Below are 25,055 nucleotides of genomic sequence, written 5' to 3'. Positions count from 1 at the left end.
AATATTTTAAGTTTATTTTTTAACATTCCTTTAATTCTAATCAATTTTTCAACAACTTGTTACTAATGCTAAAATATGTATACACTTACTTATTTTTTGCTACCAATCTGTATGTTTTTAGGAGATGGAAAAGGAAAATGTGAAGAAAGATGAAGCTTTGAAAGCATTACAGAACCAAGTATCTGAAGAAACGATCAAGGCTAGTATGCTAATACTTAAAAAAAATTTTTTTTCTTTTAATTTTTTTATTAATAGAGACATTCTTGTGGCTTTTTTAGTTTACTCTATACATTGTAAAAATCATTTACTTAAAAATGATTTTAAAAGTAGTAAAAATTTTACCTAAATCAATGAACTTAGTTTCTTTAAGTGGTATAGTTTTTCATTGAGAATTATGATCTTAATTATTTGATAATTAGTTTTTAGTTTATCTGTAATATTATCTGTAAGATTATCACAAGCTAGTTTATAGATTTTGCCTTAAGCCTTTTTTTTTTTACCAAAAACTGGGTTTTTTTTTAAACTGTAGGTATTATTAACATTGCCAGTAAAAATATTAACAAAGGAAGTGAAGAAAGATGAAACTACAAACAGTAGAGTTTTGCTTCGTTTTTCTAGTTTTGCTATATGATTAAATAGGGGATAAATCCAGAATTTCTGAGTAAAATACAGTTTTGTTGCTATTAAGAGTATATCCTTACAGTTAAAGGCGTGGGCTTTGGGGCTAAAATGATTTGGGTTTCATTTCTGGCTTCAGTGTGCTTACTAACTGACTGTAACCTTGGCTTGGTTATTTAAACTCTCTGAACTTTAACTTCTTCTTCTTTAAAATAGGAATAACAATGCACTAGAAGAGGGTGGATTTGAGGATTAATTAAAATGAGGATATAAAATGCTTAGCACAGCCTCCAACTAATAAAAATAAATGGGAAAAAAATTAAAAAATAGAGTGAACAGGATAAAGACAGTTTAAAAAAAAATGCTTAGCACACACTAAGTTACTCAGAGTTTGCTAAGTAATTACTATATATCCAATGTTTTCTCATTATTATTATTATTTCTTTTTGACTGTACTGTGCAGCTAATGGGATCTTAGTTCACCCAGCAGAGATCAAACCCTGGCTCTTAGCAATGAAAGCACAGAGTCCCACCCACTGGGCTTCCAGGGAATTCCCTTGACCCCCTATTTAAAGTTTACTGCCAGATCTCACCATTTTTCAGGGCACAATTTTTCCTTTATGATTAATAAGCAGTATGTGGGATGACTCTTGAAGACCATGTTGAAAGCTGTGTTCCTCAACAAGCTCATAGTCAATAGTTTTTAAAATCCAGTGATGAATCTTGCCCAAATGAGTTTTTGCGTTGCTAATTTTTATCAGGTGTGATATTCTGACAGATTTTTTTTTTCCTGTGTGCAGAATTTGATACAAGTACCAATGCTCATTCTCATGCTTAAGAAAGAAAATTTGTAAATAGTTATACCTTCATAAAACAATTTAAAAATTATTTTTAGGGCAGCAGTTTATAAACAAAGGTAATTATTCAAAATTGCAAACTTTTAAGCTGTTGTTATATTCACAAGCTATAGGGACAGGCTTTGGCAACTGTGTGTCTTTCAAGATCCTCCTTTTAGACATAAGAGTTGTAAGGATAATTTCATGATGTAGAATATTACCTGCAAGAGGGAGCAGTTTTCTATTTTTTCTTATTTTGCTGAAATTTCTTTCACACTTTCATGACTACTTACTAAAAGGCTATTAGCATTGAAGGGGGAAAAAGTCACTCCCAAGAAACTCAGAATTACGATAATGAATAAAAGGAATCAAGACAGGAATGAATCTCATTAACAGATGGGGAACATGAAGTATATAGGCAAATGCTGAAAGAAATTTGCTGAATTTGAGTTGCTCTTTGCTCATTTGCTGTTGAAGGTTATGGTAGCATGAAGCATTTGCAGCTTTATGAACACTTGAACCAAGTTACATGCTGCCTTTCTAAAAATGTTTTTACTAATTGAAAGGAAAAACAGCCTTCTCTTTCTTAATTTTTTTTTTCCTAGCTGACAAAAACATTTCATTTTCTTAGTGACTTCAGAATATTCACACTATAGCATTTTTAGTACAATACACCAGTTCGTACTCACTTTATTATTTTTCTTGATCAAGGGAATTTAAGGAATAGGTTTAAATACTGCTTACCTTTTTAGAAAATGTTTTAGGATGTCTGGCCTACAGGTCCTTGACAGTTGGCCCCAGTCTATTTTGCCAGTCTCATCTCTCCAATACCCATCTCTTATAAATTCATTCTTTTGGTACCCTACTGCTGCTGCTGCTGCTGCTAAGTCGCTTCAGTCATGTCCGACTCTGTGCGACCCCATAGATGGCAGCCCACCAGGCTCCACCATCCCTGAGATTCTCCAGGCAAGAACACTGGAGTGGGTTGCCATTTCCTTATCCAATGCATTAAAGTGAAAAGTGAAAGTGAAGTCACTCAGTCGTGTCCAACTCTTCGCGACCCATGGACTGCAGCCTACCAGGCTCCTCCGTCCATGGGATTTTCCAGGCAAGAGTACTGGAGTGGGGTGCCATTGCCTTCTCCGATTGGTACCCTAAGCTCCTGCCAACTTCTTACTACTCCTTTTCACAGTGCTTTGTCTCTGAATGTACTTCGCTGTTCCTAAATGCCCTTTCTCACTTGTTCATGGCTGTTTATTCTTCAGGACTCCAATCTCTGGCTCCCTGGTTTGCAGTAATAATTAATTTTCTAAATAAATCTCTTCTTTAATAGTGTTTTATATCTTAAGGTGGACTATCCATTGGTTGAAGTAGTGAGGTAACATTAGGAGATAACTGTAAAATATTGAGCGTATCATAAGCATTCATTAGTATTTTTCCTTTTTGCTGCTTAGGTCAGACAACTAGATTCAGCACTGGAAATTTGTAAGGAAGAACTTGCCTTGCATTTGAACCAATTGGAAGGAAATAAAGAAAAGTTTGAAAAACAGCTAAAGAAGAAATCTGAGGAGGTAAGTAAATTAACATTTCATCACGTGTAGCTTCCCAGGTGGCAGTGGTAAAGAATCCGCCAATACAGGAGACGAAGGAGACCTGGGTTCAATCCCTAGGTCAGGAAGATTCCCTGGAGCAGGAAATGGCAATCCACTCCAGCATTCTTGCCTGGAAAATTCCATGGACAGAGGAACTTGGTGGGCTACAGTCATTGGGGTCACAAAGAGAAGAGTCAGACATGACTGACTGAGCATATACACATATAGCTAGGTTTTAGAAAATATTATTTGATTCATAGTCCATCCATTCTGATAGTAACAGGTGATGTTATAAAGATATTTTACCAAATCAGTGGATAATCCCCAGTCACATACTGGCTGAATAATTAAATGGCCCCAGAGCATATTGATAGAAAGCCAGCTGAAAAAACTACATTTTGATTATCCAGAACACAAAGCTAATAAATACTCCTCTGAGTTTTTACCTCAGGCAAATATTCTTTTACAGATTTTGAAATACATTTATGATTAAAATAGTAGTGACTTTGAGGTCCCAAATTATTTTGAAAGTATTTTAATTTTGTATTAAATGCTTTAAAAGGTGATAAAGTATGTGTTCATAGGGAATTACATTGTCAACGTGATAGAAGAAAATAAACATTAAATAGATGAGAATAAGCCTAAACTATTTCTTCATAAAGCATTTATTCAGTAAAATAAATCCTTTTATTAATAAATACCTTTATTCAAATTGATGAACTTAAGTTTTGTGAAGTTGGCATTGTGTCAGTAACTTTCCTGGGTTATATTTTATTTTTTAGTAGTAATTTGCTTTCAAACTAAAGTGGAAGTTAAAGCGTAGTAGAGTGATATGCCAATAAAAATTTGATAGATATAGGTTCATTTTTGTGAATTAATATTTGTGTTTCAAATAAATATTTTTGGTACTTAAGTATTTTTAATTGAAATTATTTTGCTAGTGGCTAGGTTACTGAAATAAAATTTTTTTTTCCCATTTATTTTTATTAGTTGGAGGCTAATTACTTTACAATATTGTAGTGGTTTTTGTCATACATTGACATGAATCAGCCATGGATTTACATGTGTTCCCCATCCTGAACCCCCCTCCCACCTCCCTCCCCATGAAATAAAATTTTTATTTGTTCTTATGTGGTATTAGTTTCTTAGTGTTTTGGTTAGGCCTTATCTTTTTTCTAATATTTTATCTTCCTTTATTAACTGGTACATTTTTTTCTTTGCATGATAAAGTAAGTATAACAAGATGTTACAGTAAAGCAAAGAATAGTGTTTAAACTTTTCTTGCAGGCAAGTCAGTTCTATATAAAATAAACTACAGCAAAGGTGTGATCTGTAGTTTTGTCAGGAACTAACAGGAAAAACAAAACAGATGTTAATGATACATATTTACACTAATTATTTTCATACAGACAAAATTAAGGTAGTTTATCATTAAAAAGAATTATCATAACAATATTAGAAATTGCATAGTTGCCTGTTAGATCTAAAGTTCTCCAATTTTAGTAAAGAGTCATCATATAATGAAGTAGTTTGAAATTTAAGAGCTTCTTGTTATAAACAAAGAATATTTGACTCAAGCCTTTCATGTTGCTGTTGACTGTTTGACTGCCAGATAATTAGAAAAAAGAACCAAATCAGAATTCGTCTCCACTGTTTCTTAGAAGTTTAAAACTGCTTTCTTCTGGATTGGTATTTATTAGAAAGATTGTTTGCCAAAAAGGAATGGGTTTATTTTCCTTCATTTAAAAAGTTACTACATAGGCAACAATAAGAAATCTGTTAAAGAAGATTTACCTACAGTTCACACTAATACTAATACTTTTCACTTTTCTATTTGCCTGCGTGTTTTTCATGTTAATGAAATGGGTTTTTTTTTTCCCACCTTATTTTATAAAATTTTATATTTGCTGTTGTCCTTTAAATTAGGATTTTAAATGTTTGCATCTTTCAAAAGCTGATTTATATATCATTTAGTTAAACTTTCCCCTTACTTTAGGGACCAGGTGACAAATATTATAAAATACATATTAAGTTATGCTGTATTATTTATACAATTTTAAAGTGGTTTCTTTTGGCACTTTGTAGGATTTAGATTATTGGACAAAGGGCCTTTTTTTTTTTCCTCCCTTCTTAATAGGTTCTTCCAGATAACTCTAAAGGTATCAGATGTTAATGATACTTTTTTGCTTTAAAGCAGTTTTGGGGACCAGCATATTAAAGTCCTAAATATTTGGAATGAATGAATACAGCTTCTTAGATGGGTATTCCTTTATGAGTTTTTTGGAGCAAGAATATTCAGGAGTGCTTTGCTGGAGTATTATTTTACAAACAGTGGCAATGATAGCAACAATAATATACTAAATAGCACCTAACATTTATGCAGTGTTTTCATGGCTATGGCTTATTATCAGTAAGGATAAAATATAACATCAGATGCAGTATGAAGAAATCTATGGCTTCCTATGTTCTCTTCCTCGTTCTGAGAGAAGTCACATAGAATACACTTCTTTCTATAGAAGTGAAATGCAGTAACATGTATGCAGTATGTCTGCCCAAGGAAGCCTGCTTATGGCTCTTTTTATTAGGGAGCTGGTCACATAAGAACAGCCATAGGTATCAAAATTCCAAGTTCCCAGAAGGAAAGCATGATTTGGTGTCGTAGCCAGGGAAAACAATCTTATCACTTAGGGAATATTTCAAAAGCCACATTCTCAGACATCAGCCAAGAATCAACCCTATTAATAGGTTGATGAAGAAGCAATTGCAGTTTCAAACTGTGAATTTTAAATCATTGTAACTAGGCTCAAACACATCTTTAATAATCAAAATAGAAACCATAACAATCAACACATTTTTGTCAACAAGAAATAAGTTTGATTATTCCTGTAACATAAAAATCTGCTTCAGGATTCTGAAAACTCTTAAGAAAGCATTTCCTGCCTCTTGCTGGCTATGGAAGTATTTTCCCTGCAAAAAGTTGTTGAGATGCTTGAAATGATAGTCGGTTGATGAGAGATTAGGTGAATATGACAGCTGAGGCAAAAGTTCACATCCCAGTTCATTGGGCATTGTCTTGCGAAAAAATTGGGCCCATTCTGTTGACCATTACCTGGTGCAGCTGTTGCAGTTTTTGGTGCATCTCATTGATTTGCTGAGCATACTTCTCGATGTAATAGTTTTGCCACGATTCATAAAGCTGTATTGAATCAAAGGGCAGCAGACCACCAAACAGTGATCATGACCTTTTTTGATGCACGCTGGGCTTTGGGATATGTTTTGTCTTTTTCTTGGTCCAGTCACTGAGCTGGTCGTTGCCAGTTGTGGTATAAAGTCCACTTTTCTCGAACCATTCATTCGAGAAATGGTTCATTGTTGTTGTGCAGAATAAAAGAAGATGACACTGCAAAACGCCAATTTTTTTTATTTTTGGTCAGCTCATGAGGCATCAATATAGAGATTTTTCACCTTTCCAGTTTGCTTCAAATGCCGAATGGCTGTAGAGTGGTCGATGAGTTCTTGGGCAGCTTCACGTGTAGTTGTAAGAAGTTCAGCTTCAATGATCCTCTCAATTGGTCTTTGTCAACTTCTGATGACTGGCCACTGCATTCCTCATCTTCAAAGCTCTCGTCTCCTTTGCAAAACTTCTTGAAACATCACTGCACTGTACATTCATTAGCAAAATGCGTTTTAATGTTGTGAGTTGTCTCTGCTGCTTAATGACCCATTTTGAACTCAAATAAGAATATCGCTCAAATTTGCTTTTTTGTTTAACATCATTTCTAGTCTAAAATAAATATAAAATACATAGCAACTAATAAGTCATTAGCAAAAATCATAAACCAAGAAATATGCATTAAAATGGTGTATAACATAACCACATTTATTTAAGAATGTATTCCAGTATCAAACAGCACAGTTCAACAATGCAAAACTGATTACTTTTGCACCAACCCAATAACATATCTTCATCAGAAAAAGGAGCCCTGCCCTTCCACATAATAAATTATAGCAATGAATACAATTGTCCCATGTAACAAATGAGGATAATTATCTAATGAGGTAGACACCATTGACATTTTATTGCTTTTTATTTGAAATTATAGTGAGAAATTTATATATTTGCTAGGTATATTGTTTACAGAAAGAGCTGAAGATTAAAAATCACAGTCTTCAAGAAACTGCTGAGCAAAATGTTATTCTGCAGCATACTCTTCAACAACAACAGCAAATGTTACAACAAGAGACAATTAGAAATGGAGAGCTAGAAGACATTCAAACGAAACTTGAAAAACAGGTATATTTTATTGGTCAAAATGGAGTTATGATATAGAAAGTTTTTAAATTGATAATAGATTTATTTTGCTAGTTATATAAATTGCTATTTAAACTTCACAGATACCATATTGAGTTATTACTCCAAAGAAAGAGTCCTGGGACATTTTGTAGTAGAATCTAATCTTCTTTCATTCATTCCCAAGTTCATCTGAATTATTCTTTTTTTTTTTTTTCATCTGAATTATTCTGACAGATATTTTACATTTTTTGATTTGTTTTTCTCTTGTCAAACTTAACAGAAGAGTATAAATTAAAAAATGATAGTTCTCTGTAATCTCACTACACCTCACCCTTTTGTCCTTTGTATGACTTTTTAATCTATATATTCTAAACTTACCCTCAGCCTCTCCAGTAGCACTAAGGAATTTCCTGTCTGTATATTCAAAGAGATGGGGCAGGTATTCTACATTTTCTTCTTTAGAGACATCTGTCCTGTGGCTCTCCATCCTTTTTGCTCAAGTCTAGACCTACTGTTTGCTGTGCCTGATGCACAGCTTCATCCTGGAGCATTTCTTCAATCTCATCCGTGTTTGATTTCCACTTTATAAATTCCTTGTTGTTGACTCTAGTATTTAAAAGATTGATTTGTAATTCTTGTTCTTTCTGAAAATGATTTTATTTCTGTAATTGTTTAGCTTTCTTCTGTTTTTTCTTTTTTAAGTCTGTCAGTTCGTTTGTATTTTTGGTTTGATGATTTTATTTCTTTGTGCTATTTAGGAGATTTTTTTGTTTTTTCTGATTTCTTTGAGGGTCTAAAGAAGTTTATGTCTAAAAATTCCTTCAGAACTTGGGATAAATTTTTTAGTATATATTTTTTTCTACTTTTTACTCATGTTCCACTATGTACAGGTTTTGTATTGGATATATTCAATTTTTTACTTATCTTTAGATTTTTTTCTGCAAATCATTGTGCCATTTAATCAAGCACAGAGTGGGTAGAATTTTCCATGGTTCCCTTCCCTTTTTACCTGGTTACTATTTTAATTTTATACTTGAAACTTGAGTTGGGAGGTGTGGTTATTAATGACTTATAGTCTGTACTGAGTTCTTCAGTGAGAGGTTTTAAAGAGCAGGGAGGATATTAAAGTCATTAGTGAAGTGAAGTTGCTTAGTCGTGTCCAACTGTTAGCAACCCCATGGACTGTAGCCTACCAGGCTCCTCCGTCATTAGTGAGATACTAATTTTTGAGATCACAGTCATGTAAATGTTCATTGAAAACAAAATGGCTGAGGTTAACTATGGAGAGAATATAGAATGAGGGGTGAGATGATTGACTTCAGCAGAGCTCTGAAGGATGCAGTCATGGAAGCCAAAGTATTTCATGAAATGAGAGATAATTGGTGTCATGGGCTATTGCAGTCAGTGTCAAGTATTGTCAAGTAAATTGAAGATTGAGTAATGTCCATTGGATGTAGCTGCATGGAAGCCTTTGACATAGTGTAGTTTCTGTAGAGTGGCCAGATTTCTATGGGTTGAGGAATGAATGAGAAGAAAGAAAAATACTACAAAAAGCATAGAAAAAAATCTGAGAAGTTGAACTACAGAGAAAAGAAAAGAAGTGGTAGTTGGAGGTGGTATGGAGGAAAGGGTTTTATGATGGGAAGGTCTTCGACATGTGTACATGCTAATATAAAGAAACCAGAAGAAAGATATTGAGATACAGCAGAGAGTAGAGATGGTTAGTAGTTTGAAGTTCCTGAGAAAGTGGACAGGAATTGAATCCAGAACACCTGTGAAGTAGTTTGACTTACATAGGGGGAAGAATACTTCCTTCAGTGTAGTGAAACAGAAGGAAGAATGAATAGGAACAAATGCAAGTAAGGAATCCTTCACTGTATGAACCAATTTGTGAAGAAGGAGAGGAACATAGTTTGACAAGAGAATAAAGAACATTTCACATGAGGATAATGAAAAGAGGAACATTTATCATTATTTTGTCCAATTATTTTAAGTCCTATTTTAGTGTTATGATGTGGTCACTTCTATAAATATGCATAATATGTAAATGAAATGTCTTTCTTATTAAAAATTAAGTTTTGCCCTCATATTTCCTAAACACAATTTTTTGGTCTTTACTTTGAAATTGAATGATAATCTAGGATACAAATTTATATAAATATTTTTCTTCTGAGGAATATTGGGCTGTATTTGAATTTAAAATATTTACTAAAAATTGCTTTCCAAGGTATCAAAACTGGAACAAGAGCTTCAGAAACAAAGGGAAAGTTCAGCTGAAAAGTTGAGGAAAATGGAGGAGAAATGTGAAGCAGCTACATATGAAGCAGATTTGAAAAGGCAAAAAATTATTGAGCTTACTGGTACTACCAGGTAAAATGAACATGTTAGTTTTTGTCTGCCTTTTTTACCATCAGTCATATTTGAGTTTCAAAATAAGATAATGTTCAGTGAAGTATTTGCTTGAGAAATTAATTTCTCCACGGTCTGTATTCCTATAGCATTCCTATACCTCCCTTTTATCCTTCATTATGCCTTTTTTTAATTGTAGTTTAATATCCTTTACCCTCCTACTATATTGTAAGTTCCTTAAGGCCAGGATAATTTGTGGTTTATTTTAAGGGTCCTCCCACAACAATTAGCATGGTTCCTTGTACCTCATATCCTAATCCTAATGGGGACGCTAGAGAAAAACCTGAAGGTTAAAACAGAACCACAGGGCTTTATCTGAAGCCTTTGAGGTGAAATGCATCTGAGTTCAGTTTTTCAGATTTCAGAGGGAAAGTGAGGTATCAACATACATATTATGTGTGCTAAGTCGCTTCAGTGTGTCCAGCTGTTTGTGACCCCATGGACTGTAGGCCACCAGGCTCCTCTGTCTGTGTGATTCTCCAGGCAAGAAGACTGGATTGGGTTGCCATTTCCTTCTGCAGGGGATCTTCCTGATCAGAGATTGAACCTACGTCTCTTATATCTCCCACATTGGCAGGCAGGTTCTTTACCACTAACTCAGCAACTGTTGTATTAAATTGAATTGTGAATAATGTTAAAAGTGGCAGGGAAAGATGATAGAAAATTTTTATGGATTCTAATTGTTTATAGGGAGGGAATAACTTAGTAAAAGAAAGTAGACTTCTATTGATTGAACATTAAAATCACCTGAGGAGCTTTAAAAGTACTGATGCTTAGGTCCCACCTCTAAAGATCCTGATTTAATATGGCTGCACTGGGCTAAGACATGAAAAAAAAAAAAAAAGAAGGGAATTAAGAGCTGAAAGCTATACCTAGCTTCCCCAGACTGCTTCTGTTTTGTCGACAAGAGTTGACATAGTATTTTACTCTTAATTATCCCACCATTCTACCAACAGGAGTAAGAGTTAACTTATACATTTGAACCACAACATCCTCAGACTCCCTCTCCCCCTCTGACAAGAATAAAGATAAGACCTTTGTGCTTTGAGTAGCAACTTGCTTCCCCAGATGTCCTCAACTCTGTCAAGGGGGTCAAGAAGATATCCTGAGTTTAAGACCACAGTTCTTCAAACTTTTCTTCCATCAATAGTTATCTATCCACTAATGCAGCCTCACCACCATTGTGTACCTTAATTCCACAGAGAGTATTCAGCCTTTTAACTTTACTTTTGCTTGTTTCAGACACCACAAGAAGCAACAGATTGGCATTAGAATTACCCTCATTTCTCTTGTACTAAGTCCCCAAAACCTCATGAGTTTTCTTTCCTTTTCTCACCCTATCTGAACTTCAGACAGATTTTCACTTCATCCTCTGGAATTCACAATCCATCCTGAGAGACATCCCTTATATCCTCTGTCTCTTCTTTTCTCTTGCTGTAACAGAAGTGTGACTCTCCACTGAGGGCATTGCTTCTTCCCCTGCAGCCCTCTAAAGTAAAAACTTTCCCCCATAGTTCTTGTACCGAAGAATTGAGATGTGGAATAGTGTAACATAACCATGAACCTCATGTTATCAGATCATATTCTTCACTGTTGCTGACACCAGCAGACCACCTGACTTACTAAAGCTGAATCCAACACTAGTTCTGTCTTTATTCTTGGGGATTTCAATATACATCTATCTAGCTGATCCTCATCCACTCACTCACATGGTTTACAGTAGATTTTATCATTTCCGATACCTCCGTTATTTCAACGTAATCTGAATACTGTTCATCTACATGTGTATTATTACCCCATTCCCTTTAATACCCCAAATTCAACAATTCTTTGATGTAACTAGGACCTCTGATCCTTCAAATCTACCACTTTCTCATTCCCTAATGCCCTTTCTCCTCTCTTTACCTAGCTTAAATTCTGCTCATTAAAATCACTGATTGGCATATGGCTGTTCCCTTACCCTCTCTCTTACTTTGTGGTACTCAGAACTAAAAATCCAACTCAGAATAATTCATGCTTGCATCTTTACAGAGGCTGGAGAAAAATATAACTACAGTGACTAGTCATACTTTAAATCCATAATTTCAAAACCTTAAGCATTTTCTTAATGCTGTCTGGAAGTCACAATATTACTCATTCTTGTAAGGGGGACTGTCTTACACCTTTGCATTTTCTTTCATAACTCCAACAGCCTCTCCCCAATCCTTCCTCTCACTTACGATCTTGCTTTTGTTTCACTAAGAAAATTGAAATAGTTGCTGCTTTGTTTTCTTACACCCATCCTTTGATTTCTAGACAAAAACTTTTCATAATTATAGCTGAAAGGCGCATTCAATTCCTCTAAGTTCTAATTACTAGTAGGAAACTTATGAACTAAATGAATAAATTTCACAAGAAAGATATATTCTAGTTCCAAGATCTTCTCTTCAGGAAGCAGGATTTTTCTGTATTCCAACTATTGGCTTCCTTCATTTCTGAAACTATAATTTATAAAACTGTCTTTCTCTCCCCAGAGCTATTAGTGTTAAAATACATGTTATAGAGCTCCTTGGATCTGTTTTAAAATTAAAATATCTCTAGATAGAAAACTAATTCATTGAGTACCCTCTGTGTGCCAGGCAATGTACTAAGTAAACACATCATTTAGTTGTGTTTAGTGGTGTGTAATTGGTGCAGAATTACAGTCTATTAATTATTTGTTTTATTTTGTTTATTTGTTTCTAATTAGGCAAGTAAAACTCGAGATGGATCAATACAGAGAAGAGCTATCTAAAATGGAAAAAGAAATAATGCACCTAAAACGAGATGGAGAAAATAAAGCAATGCATCTCTCTCAGTTAGACATGATTTTAGAACAGACAAAGACAGAACTAGATAAGAAAACAAGTGCTGGTAAGCGACAGGGTGGCTCAGCCGTGCTGCCTACAACTGTATATTTAAAGAAATGGAATAAAGGGAGACTCTGAGATGAGGGAAAAGGATAATCCTTGGTATCCTGTCTCTCACTCTGATAGATGAATAAAGTTAGGTACTCTTAGTTATAATTATTTACAAAGTTCTGAGTAACAAGTAACTTATATATAATCCTAAAATTATTCTCTGCCTTTAACAGTGAAGGATTTAGAAAAGTTACAGCACCACACTGAAACTGAGCTAACAGAAGCCTTGCAGAAACGGGAAGCGCTAGAGACTGAACTGCAAAATGCTCATGGAGAATTAAAGAGTACTCTAAGACAACTCCAGGAATTGAGAGATGTTCTGCAGAAGGCTCAATTATCATTAGAGGAAAAATATACTACAATAAAGGATCTCACCGCTGAACTTAGGTGAGTTAAATTCTAAGAAAGGATATCACAGTAACAGGTATTTCTCTTTATCACCTTTAGTCCTTGGGTCATATTATAGACTTTGTTGTTGAATTCTGGATGTCCAAACTTCTCAACTGCGTTTAGCTCACTGTGGTTCATTCTAGACATTACATCCAATGCTCCATCTCACTAATTCAGCTATTGCTGTTAGCTAATATTTGCATCCTTGGTCTTTGGACCATTTTACTTTGGCCCTCTTCTGTATCCCATGGTGGTAAAAAATGATTGGGCCAGCACACAGCAATGGTTAATAGCAAAGTAATATTAACATGTGCCATGGCTATGCCGAGTATTTCATATATGATCTCATTTCTTTACAACAAGCAAATATAAGTTCCACATTATCACCTTTTTACACGTGAGAAAACTGAGAAAATTAAGTAAAATGCCAAGTCAGATAGTGAAACCCAAGTCTAAGTCTAAAATCATGGTTCTTAGATTATCGGCAATAGCATAAAGTACTGTTCAGGACACATCTATGGTGAGTACGGGTGGAGAGCCAGACTAGAGCCCAACTGTGGCAGATAAATTCTGAAAAGGAAAACAGATCAGGATGTGAAATGTGTAATGAAAGAACAGGATAGAGAGCAGCAAGGTGACCCAGAAACTTAGATGTTGTATCCTTTGACTCAGTGCAGCACCCTTTCCCTTTTCTACTCACAAACTCATTCTTAGTAAGTTTCATGTAGCTTTAGATATCAGTACAATGTGCCAGAGACTTCTAAACACATATCTCTAGTAATGACCTCATCTCCAAACTCCAGACTCCTATCTAATGACTTACTTGCTATCTCCGCTTAAGTATTTTAAAGAGGCATCTTAAACTTGACTAAAACAATTCATTTTTTAAATTCATAACCCTGTACTTCCTCCAACTCATTATTATGCATTGGCTTAAGTCAGAAATCTATATATAAGATTACATTTATCTCTTTCCCTCCCTTTTTTCATCCAGTCTATTAGCAAGTTGCCTACAGAGTCACTTCAGTTGTGTCTGACTCTTTGCAACCCCATGGACTATAGCCCACCAGGCTTCCCTATCCATGGAATTTCCCAGGCAAGAATACTGGAGTGAGTTGACAGACCCTCCTCCGAGGGATCTTCCCTACCCAGGGATCAAACCCACGTCTCTTATGTCTCCTGCATTGGCAGTCAGGTTCTTTACCACTAGTGCCACCTAGGAAGCCCAATTAGCAAGTTTATGTCAACTTTTATTTCCAAAACATATTCTGAAATCTGTTGATTTCTTGGCCTTTTTTCTGCTACTTAGCCCAAGCCATCATCATCTCCCACCTGGCCTGTTGCTGAGGCTTCCTAACTGGCCTGCCAGCTTAAATTCTTGACCTTCCTCACAATTCATTCTCCACCGAGTGGATTTAAGTTTATGATTTAAAATGTAAGTCAGATCATACTGCTTTCCTACTTGAACTTTCTGATGACTTCCCAAAAGATTCAGAATAATACCCAAGCTCCTTCAGAAATATAAATCAAAACCACAATGAGATACCACTTCAGACCCACTAAGGTGGCTATAATAAAAACAAAACAAAACAAAAAACCCAAATAGAAAATAACAGATGAGAAATTTTTAAAGTTCCAGCCTCTGTGGAAAACAGTTTGGCAGTTTAACTCATCAGTGAGTTAAACATAGTATTAACCTTGTAACTCAGTAATTCCACTGTTAGGTTTAAGTACCCAAAAGAATTGAAAAGAGGTGTTCAAACAAAAATTGTGCTCAAATGTTTGTAGCACCTCTATTCCCAATAGCCACCAAGTGGAAACAACCCAGATGGATACTGATAGCTGTGAATGGATAAACCAGTGTGGTATATCCATACAAATCAGCCATGAAAAGGAATAGAGTACTGACACATGCTGCAGCACGGATAAACCTTACAAATATGCTAAATGAAAGAAACCACATACATGTTGCATAATTCCATTTATATGAAATATCCAGAATTGGCAAATCCACAGAGATAGAAACCAGGTTAATTTTGTGGGGCTGGGGGGAGGGAGAATGGAAGAAAACTGCCAATGGGTGTGGGGTTACTATCCAGAGGGATGAAAAAGTACTGGAAATAGTGATGATGGTTACACAACATTGTGAATATATTCAGTGTAACTGCACTGTATGCTTTAAAGAAGTTAAAATGGTTAAAATCTTACGTGTATTTTGCCACAGTTGAAAAAAAAAAATCCAAGCTCCTTTTCCTAGAATACAAAGCCCTGCATAACAAAGTTTCTGCCTCTTTCTCTGGCCTCATTCTGTATTGTTCTCCTTGCTGCTGACCTTTTTATTCTACTTAAAGCTTACGAAGTTTTTTCCCACCTTAGGACTTTTGCCATAGCTGTTTCTTTGGCCTGAAATAGCCTGAAATAATTGTTGTGTGGCCAGTTTCTTCATACCCTTCACATTACCTCATAGAGCCCTTCCCTCACCACCTATTCTAAAGTAGTCTTCCAGTCACTGTCTCATCATTGTATTTAATGCTCTGACATAGCACTTTATATTTTTCTTATTGAATTATTATTTATAGTCCATCTCTTCTGGAGCTAGTAGAATGTAAACTCCATGTGATGAAGGACAAATATCCTGTTGACTATTAAATCCATAGTCATAGAACCTTGACATTTAGGAAACATCCAGTAAATATTTACTAAATAAATAAGGGAATGGATGGATGAGAGAAGTAAGAACAAAATCTTAAAATTCCAACTAGTAGTTGAATTTTAGAAGCACAGCTATTCTTATAGACAGCAAGTAGAGTTATCTTTAGAATTAATTTTATATTACTTTTAGAATATTAGTTTAGTCTTGTATTAACTCTTCAGGCTTTTACGGGAACAGTAAACAGCTCATTAAAGAAGTTCAGAACCTGCTTTTTAAATTCAGTACCTTTATTATATTGTTTCATATTTAAGACTAGAAAATCATATGATGGTTCAAGATCAACAACATTTTCATCCTTTGTCATATCAGAACTTAGAATTCAAAATTAAAATTCTCTGATATCAAGCTTCAAAGTGGTATAAATCTTGAAGTTATGTCATTTTAAGTTTCTTTATAATATAAAATTATTCTTAAGTTAGTGTTTTTGGAGGGCTAGAATTTTTTAAAAAACATTTAAAATATTTCTGTAGTAGATTTCACTACTTCACTAAATATAAGGTGTCATTTTGAGTAAAATTCCTGTAAGAAATACAGTGGTCATTAACTAAACTGTGGATATCAGTGACATCAGCCATGAGATAAATGCCTCATTCAATTATAGTGAACTCATAGCTGTTATATATAAAAGACTTTCAAACACTCCTTTGATCTATAGATTAAAATATAGACATATTTTAAAAATTCTTATACTGATTCAATCCTATTTCTTGGGAGTGCTTTTAGCATTTAGCTTAAATTGTCTGCAGAAGTAGAATTTAAGTTAACTTGTACCTTTTTAGAACACGATATTAAAGTAGTTGTATTGATATCAGTCTTTTTCTTTATGCATTATTCCTTTAATTTGAGGTCTCTCAAACTGAAATAATTGAATGTATCCTGTCACTTGACTTACAGGAAGGGTAACCCAATTGATTTGATTTTTTAAAACTATAATAGTCCTACTTACTTGCTTAGGTCTTTTTCACTTTGATAAATTGCAGGGAATGCAAGATGGAGATTGAAGACAAAAAGCAAGAACTTCTTGAAATGGATCAGGCACTTAAGGAAAGAAATTGGGAGCTAAAGCAAAGAGCAGCTCAAGTTGGTTTTCTTAACTATATTTTAATAAAATTTTCTGTTAAAATACAATCACTTGAGGTTTCAGAGGTCCCCTCATTTTGGTAAAATAATTTTTTTAGCTATTTCTTTTTTCTGTGCACATAGTATTTTTTAAATTAGAAATATGTCATCTCTCTCTCTCTCTTTTTTTTTTTTTTTTGCTATTTTTACAGCAGGTGGATTTTGGGGAGTGAAGGTTAGCTTAGTGTCTGAACCTTTTGATCTCTTATAATACTGTATATCAGAAGAAAATATGATTAAAGGAGTTACTTGCTCAACTAGTATTTATTGGAGGAATGGAAATATCCAGAAGGCATTTTTAGCATCTTTTTTAATATAATTTTATTTATTTATTTTTGGCTGCACTGGTTCTTGGTTGCTTTGCGTGGGTTTTCTCTAGTTGTGGTGAACGGAGGCTACTCTCTAGTGGTGGTGCCCAGGTTTTCTCATTGCAGTAGCCTCCCTTGTTGCGGAGCACAGGCTGTAAGGTGTGTGGGCTTGAGCAGTTGTAGCTCTGGCTCAGTAACTGTGGCACATGGGCTTAGTTCTCCTGTAGCATGTGGAATCAGATTAAACCTGTGTCGCCTGCATTGGTAGACTGATTCTTAACCACTGGACTACCAGGGAAGCTCTGCAGCATCTTTTTAAAAAGACTTATTTTTTAGAGCAGATTTAGGGTCACAGCAAAATTGAACAATAGGTACAGAGATTTCCCACATACCCACCCTGCCCCAAAGAAGGCACAACCTTCCCCCATTATCAACATTTCCTTCCAGGATGATATATTTGTTAAAGCTGATGAACCTACATTGACATTTCATAATCACCCAAAATCCATAGTTTATATTATCATTCACTCTTGTGTTATTCATTCTATGAGTTTGGACAGACATCCATCATTATGGTATCATTCAGAATATCTTCAGTGCCTTAAAAATCTTTTGTACCCCACTTACTCATCCCTGTCTCTCTTCCCCCAACCATGGTAACCAGTGATCTTTTTGCTGTCTCTAGTTTTGCCTTTTCCAGAATGTTATACAGTTGTTGTTGATCATGTTCAGTCATTAAGTAGTGTCCAACTCCTTGTGACTCAATGGACTGCAGCACGCCAAGCTTCCCTGTCCTTCACTATCTCCCAGAAGTTGTTCAAACTCATGTCCATTGAGTCAGTGATGCCATCCAGCCATCTTATCCTCATTCACTCGCTTCTCCTCCTGCCCTCCATCTTTCCCAGCATCAGGGTCTTTCCCAATGAGTGGACTCTTCTCATCAGGTGGCCAAAGTATTGGCGCTTCAGCATCAGTCCTTCCAACAAATAGTCAGGGTTGATTGCCTTTAGAATTGACTGGTTTGATCTCCTTGCTGTCCAGGGGACTCTCAAGAGTCTTATTCCAGCATCACAATTTGAAAGCATCAGTTCTTCAGCACTCAGCCTTCTTGATTGTCTAACACCCTCCATACATGACTACTGGAAATACCATAACTTTGACTATACAGACCTTTGTCGGCAAAGTGATGTCTCTCCTTTTTAACATGCTGTCTAGGTTTGTCATAGCTTTTCCTCCAAGGAGCAAACATCTTTTAATTTTGTGGCTGCAGTCATCATCCACAGTGATTTTGGAGCCCAAGAAAATAAAATCTGTCACTGTTTTCACTTTTTCCCCATCTTTTTGCCCTGAAGTGATGGGACCAGATACCATGATCTTAGTTTTGTTTTTTTTTTTTTTTGATCTTAGTTTTTTGATTGTTGAGTTTTAAGCCAGCTTTTCCACTCTCCTCTTTCACTTTTATCAAGAGTCTCTTTAGTTCCTTTTGGTTTTTCTGCCATAAGGGTGGTCTCATCTGCATATCTGAGGTTATTGATATTTCTCCCAGCAATCTTTGATTCCAGCTTGTGCTTCATCCAGCCCAGCATTTCTCATGATGTACTATGCATATAAGTTAAATAAACAGGGTGACAGTATACACCTTGATGTACTCCTTTTCCAATTTGGAACCAATCCATTGTTCCATGTCCAGTTCTAACTATTGCTTCTTGACCTGCATACAGGTTTCTCAGGAAATAGGTAAAGTGGTCTGTATTCCCATCTCTTGAAGAATTTTCCACAGTTTGTCATGATCCACACAGTCAAATGCTTTAGTGTAGTCATTGAAGCAGAAGTAGATTTTTTTTGGAATTCCCTTGCTTTCTCTATGATCCAGTGGATGTTGGGAACTTGATCTCTGGTTCCTCTGTGATTTTTTTTTCTTAATGTGATTAGTTATATTAATTAATTTTCAAATGTGGAGTACAGTTCTTTTTATACATTTTTTAGTATGATTCACTGTATTTTGTTGAGAATTTTTACATCTATGTTCATGAAGGATACTGGTCTATGGTTTTCTTTATTTATAATGTCTCTGGTATTGGTATTAGGGTAATGCTAGCCTTAGAGAATGAGTTAGTACTTCCTCTGTTTCTATCTTCTGAGCGAGAGTGTAAAGAAGTGGCATAATTTCTTCCTTAAATGTTTGATTGAATTCACCAATGAACCCATCTGAACCTGGGGCTTTCTGTTTTGGAAAGTTATTAATCATTGATTCAGTTTCTTCAGTGGATATAGGCTTATTCAGTTTATCCATTTCTTGTATGAGTTTTGGCAGATTGTGCCTTTTGAGTAACTGGCCAGTTACATCTAATTTTATTTAAATTCATGGGCTGAGAGCTGTTTATAACATTTCTGTATTATCCTATTAATGTCCTTGATGTTTGTAGTAATATCTCCTTTTTCATTTCTCGTATTAGCAGTTTATATCTTCTCTCTCTTTTTTTATTAGTCTGGCTAGAGGCTTATTGCTATTATTAATCTTTTTGAAGAGCCAGTTTTTGGCTTTGTTGATTTTCTCTATTGATTCCCTAATTTTAATTGCTACTCTGGTTTTTAGCATTTTTTTCTCTGCTTAGTTTGGATTTGATTTGTTCTTCCTTTTCTAGTTTGTAAGATGGAAGCTCAGCTGATTAATTTTAGATCTTTCTTCTTTTTTCATATATGCATTCAATGCATAGATGTTCCTAAGCAATGCTTTTGCTGCATCCCATGGTTTTCATGTTGCATTGTAGTATTTAGCATAAAATGAAGTTTGAATCATTTTGTCACTTATTTGAATATATGATTATATATTGGGTTCAAGACCCAGTATTATTAAGCAATGATTATTTTTCTCATTCTTTTTAATAATTTATTTGAGGTGCATTTTTCTTCAGTTATACCCACTGTAAATAATTCTAAATAACATTCCAAGCATACAGTTTTTCACATTAGAATAAGATTGAACAGTAGCTTAATGTTGCTTTTGTGTTTAGGTTACACATTTGGATATGACTATTCGTGGGCACAGGGGAGAAATGGAACAGAAAATAATTAAATTAGAGGGTACTGTGGAGAAATCAGAATTGGAACTTAAAGAAAGCAGCAGACAGGTAAATTGTTAAAAATTATGTCTTAAATTATTTAAAAAATGACTCCTTAACTATAAACATATACTATTCACATAAAATGGCTTCTGACTAGAATAGATACCATAAAAATACTGCATTGAACTGTGCCACACAACTTGTGGGATTTTAGGTCCCCAGTCTGGGATTGAACCTGATCCCTTGGCAATGAGAGTGTGGAGTCCTAACCAGTGGGCTACCAGGGAATTCCCAATGATGCATAATTTTCATTATCTTGTACTTGCTACATTATATTCATTTTCTTCTCTTAAATTTTTCCCCAGCTTTATTGAGGTATAATTGATAGTAAAAAGTGGCATATATTTTAGGTGTACAATGTGATGTTTAAATGGACATGTACATTATGAAATAATTATCAGAATTAAACTAATTAGCATATCTGCCACCTCATATAGTTACTTTTTTTTTTTTTAATGAAAACACCAAGTGTACAACATAGTATATTTTAGGTATACACATAAGCATCTTATTAGGCACAAAATTCTGATATTTACATCAAAGTTATGTTTGTCTCAAGAAAAACACATTTTAAAATTTTGCTATTTTAGATATACAAGTTTAAAGCTTGACTTACATGGATTGCAGTTATGATGGAAGAATTATTTTTCTTTATTTACATTAATATTGCTCTGTTTAAAATTCAGATAGAAAGTTTGAATGAAAAATTGCAAAATGCCAAAGAACAACTTCGAGAAAAAGAGTTTATAACACTACAAAATGAACAAGAGATAAGTCAACTGAGAAAAGAAACTGAACGGGCCCAACAAAAGATGAAAGAAATGGAAAGTGTAAGCAGATTCTTTTCCTCCTAAGGAACAAGGTTGATACAGATCTTTGTTTTAAACTGATTGGTTTTATATGTGATTGGTATTTAATATGCACAGAAAGTGTGCCATAAGTATTCTTAGGCTAATTATTTGTGCCAGATATCTATTAATTTCCTTATCTTCTTAATTACTTTATTATTGGTGAGTTATCATGTTATTTGTCTTTACATTCTCTATAGGCATTGGCATGATATCTCTTACATAGTAAACCCATGATATATGCTCACTTGGTCAATAAATAAATATTTTAATTGAGAACCTACTATGTGATAGAACTGAAGATCAGATATTAATAGGATGCACTACTTTGTCCTTGAAGAACTCTATTCAGAGAATGAATTAACAGATAACGGTATATTATTGATGTCAAGTACTTCAAGTTGCCAGATGAAGTTTGATAACTTCATATCAGTTTGCATGTGTGTTGACTTCTGAACTCATTCTACCCACTTGCCTTTTTAAAATGAATTTGCTTCTAAGAGCTCTCGTAGATGTAACTTTTTCTTGTTTTTAAATACTATGCTCAGTTTTAAAACTTACTGTATAGCTCCTGCTGGCGTTTGATTAACTGATTTTCTGTCTCATCCAGTCATATTTAAACTCCACAAGGGTAACTACTTTATCTCCTGTTTTCTTCTTTATCCTCAATACCTATAATAGTACATATCACATAGTAAGCATGAATAAATATTAGTTGAATTTTATATATATATATAAATTAAGCAAGGTCTCTGAGAGCAAGTTTGGGTTCTAGTGCGAAAAAGAAAAAGATTGTTGACTCAGTTGTTTCATGTTCTCAAACAAGGGCTGGCTAAAAGTATTTACATGAGATTTATACTGATACACAACCCAGTGGGATCTTGGGCCCCCATTCTAGACATCAGGGTCCTTGTAATTTGTACTGGTTTCTTTCGTTCTTATCAGTCCTAAAGTTAAGTGTCATTACCTACCATCTTATCTATGTCATCAAGCTAATTTAAAACTAATTTACTTTTTAATGATTTTTTTTTCCTCCAGAAATAGTACTTTACTAGGGATTTAACTGAGAAATGTGAAATATTTCAGAGAGAGTAGCAGCAGTCCCAGTAACAAATTTCACTTTTGCAGAGAATAAGGTCGTCCTTAACCCAGCTATGTGGATTAATTGTGGGCTTTATTTATACCAGTATTTCCTCCATCTTTGACATGGATAATCAAATATTAACTTCTTTCTTCTCTTTATATTATTATGTATTCTGTCATGTTACTTCATACTGTTAAAGGATTATGCAGCTTGCATGTTGAAGGCATGCAAAATATACCAGTGAGTCCTAGATTTATTACAGTACTTTTGTCATTTTCTTACTATTAAAAAAAATTTTTTTTTCTGAATATCAGTTTCACAGTGGTTTATATTCATTGTATGTTAAAATATATAGATGTTTAGTTGGGAGGGAGTAAGTCACTTATTAAAAGAGAAATCAGAGTAAGAAATAGATTATCTCGGTCATTTTATTTTGAAACATACAAATGTCTTGTGCACTTCAGGTTATGAAAAAGCAGGAACAGTACATTGCAACTCAGTACAAGGAGGCCATAGATTTGGAGCAAGAATTGAGACTAACTCGGGAGCAGATGCAGAACTCTCATACAGAATTGGTGGAGGCTCGTCATCAACAAGTCCAAGCACAGAGAGAAATAGAAAGGCTCTCAAGTGAACTTGAGGAAATAAAGCAACTCTCTAAAGAGAAAGTAATTCCTATTCTAATTTTACCTTATTGAAAATCTTAAAGTTTTTAACATTTGCTTGTTTTGACAGTAGAATATCATTTTTATAAAAGTTGTGTTCCACAGCAGTGTGAATGTACTTAAAAACAGTTAAGGTGATAAATTTTGTGTTATGTATATATTACTAAAAAAAAAAAAAAAACCTGTGTTATATTTAGCCTAGCATTGTAGTGTAATTAGGAAGTCTCTCAGAGCTGAATTTTAGTCAAACTGGTTAGTTTTCAATAACATAAGTTATAAAGCACTTTCAGACTTTCAAGTGAATTGGAGCTACCACTGGGACAGAAAGAGAAATCTAATGCATCTTTTTTCAGTAAAAAAATTTGCATTTGTAGCCATTTATAGATGAAAACTATCTAGATTTATAACTGTTAGAAACCTGCAGTCTAGAACTTTGGGGAGGAAAAGTGCTTTTACATAGCAAGACTACTAATATAAATTGTACTTCCCTAGTATTACATAGAAAATTAACAACTTGCCTTAAAAATATTTAGATTAATATGCTTGGCTAAATTACTTAGGCTGTTAGAAAAATGTATTTATTGATATTCTACAAAAGTTCTTGTGATTTTTCTGCTTTTTACTATGGTTCTAATTCAGTATGGGTTTTGAGTGAAAGTGTTTTTACATTTAGTTTTGGTTAACCTGATGGCATTTTTATTCACATTTCTGGATGGTTAGACTAATAAAAAATATATAGGGAATTTTTATTAGACTATGTCAGGCACTTGGGAGTCTACTAGGAGAAGGGAAGCTATCTACTTTTATCTCATTTCTGTCCTTATCAGTAATATCTAAATGTAGTATAATTGATTTTATCTGATAAACCAAGCTCAGTTAATCAAATAACTAATTGAAAGTGGAGAATTATTAAGAATGACAGCTTAAATATTATATTATAACCCCAAACTCTAAGTTTACAGTCATTTGTTAACCTTTTAATGTGGGACCAAATCTTGACTCTTTCTATATGGGTAGGGTCACTTGATTACATTCCACCTAGTTTTTCTTGCATAAACCACATTCATATGCCATCATCTATAGTTTCCAATTTGGTTTTTTAAAATAGAGTTAAGAGACATTCATAAATCAGTCAGAGGACAGCATCTCATATTTTGTATGAGATTTCCCACAATATTTTACAACTAATTAGGTAGCAGATGTTTGTGTCTCACTTGTCGAATTGTCTCAAAGCATATAACTTAGTTTTCATATAAAAACATTCCTTTTGCATGCACATTTCATCTGTATTCATAATGTATAATAAAATTACATGATTGTAGTCACAAACATAGCTGTCATAGATACGTTTGATACATGCACAACTGACTGTAGATAAGCAAACAGCACATATGGTGAGCAAAAATGCCTAAAGAGGAGACTACTATCTGCTAAAGTTCAGTGTCCTGTGGTTATTAGTTTATTTTACCAAAAGCATTGATTAGTGAACTTACGATAATAAACAATATACTGATAATTTCCCATTTGTACTCTCTTAAATATCTAGATTAAATTCTAGATTGTTACACTTTTTAAAATGTACATTTAATAAGGTAACTGTGTATGAGTGTTCATACAGTATTACAAAAGACTGAAGTACTTCCATAAATGTTCTGAATTGTTTAGCTACAATAACCAAATAAACAAGTAGTGTAACCTTTGCTTAATATGTCATTTTTAAGGAAGCTCATGGAAAATATTTAGCTGAAGAATTGGGGGCTTCTCAAGTACGTGAAACTCAGTTAGAAGCAAGAATGCAAGCAGAAATCAAGAAATTGTCAACAGAAGTAGAATCTCTCAAAGAAGCATATCATCTAGAGGTAAAGAAAAATTTAATTTGTTCCATTACTCCCTGCTAAAGTGTGTTGATCTATCTGAACAAAGTATAAATCTAGCTTTTAAATGTTTATTATAGGGAAACACATTTGGTCTTTTCTGGTAGGCTGAACATATTATTTTCACTTCATATTCCAGTGTACTAATACCCTATGGATTAAGAGCTTGAATTCTTTAGCCAGGCATACTGGTTCTAAATCTCAGTTCATTACTTGGTACTTATGTAACCTTAGGCAACTA

The 25,055-nt window shown here is 34.2% G+C and overlaps 1 protein-coding gene across 6 annotated transcripts in view; it reads left to right on the top strand.

The window, feature by feature from the left end:
- The window catches only part of CCDC18 (coiled-coil domain containing 18), a 126,814-nt gene that overhangs the window by 49,936 nt on the left and 51,823 nt on the right, over positions 1–25,055 (top strand). For 5 of the 6 annotated variants that reach the window (XM_043460616.1, XM_043460615.1, XM_043460613.1 and 2 more), the window contains 11 exons: positions 122–199; positions 2,909–3,025; positions 7,173–7,340; positions 9,568–9,710; positions 12,478–12,641; positions 12,862–13,075; positions 16,772–16,871; positions 20,233–20,349; positions 21,030–21,173; positions 22,740–22,943; positions 24,662–24,996. In XM_043460616.1, the coding sequence (XP_043316551.1) occupies positions 122–199; positions 2,909–3,025; positions 7,173–7,340; positions 9,568–9,710; positions 12,478–12,641; positions 12,862–13,075; positions 16,772–16,871; positions 20,233–20,349; positions 21,030–21,173; positions 22,740–22,943; positions 24,662–24,838 (1,626 nt within the window). In that variant the 3' untranslated portion in view covers positions 24,839–24,996. Of the gene's footprint in view, positions 1–121; positions 200–2,908; positions 3,026–7,172; positions 7,341–9,567; positions 9,711–12,477; positions 12,642–12,861; positions 13,076–16,771; positions 16,872–20,232; positions 20,350–21,029; positions 21,174–22,739; positions 22,944–24,661; positions 24,997–25,055 lie in introns of those variants that run through there. The other variant, XM_043460617.1, reaches the window with a different exon arrangement.

Source organism: Cervus canadensis, chromosome 2 (genome assembly GCF_019320065.1).
Source record: "Cervus canadensis isolate Bull #8, Minnesota chromosome 2, ASM1932006v1, whole genome shotgun sequence".
NCBI lineage: Eukaryota > Metazoa > Chordata > Mammalia > Artiodactyla > Cervidae > Cervus > Cervus canadensis.
Note: the sequence above shows the minus strand (reverse complement) of the source record. Positions and strands in the feature narration are given on the sequence as shown.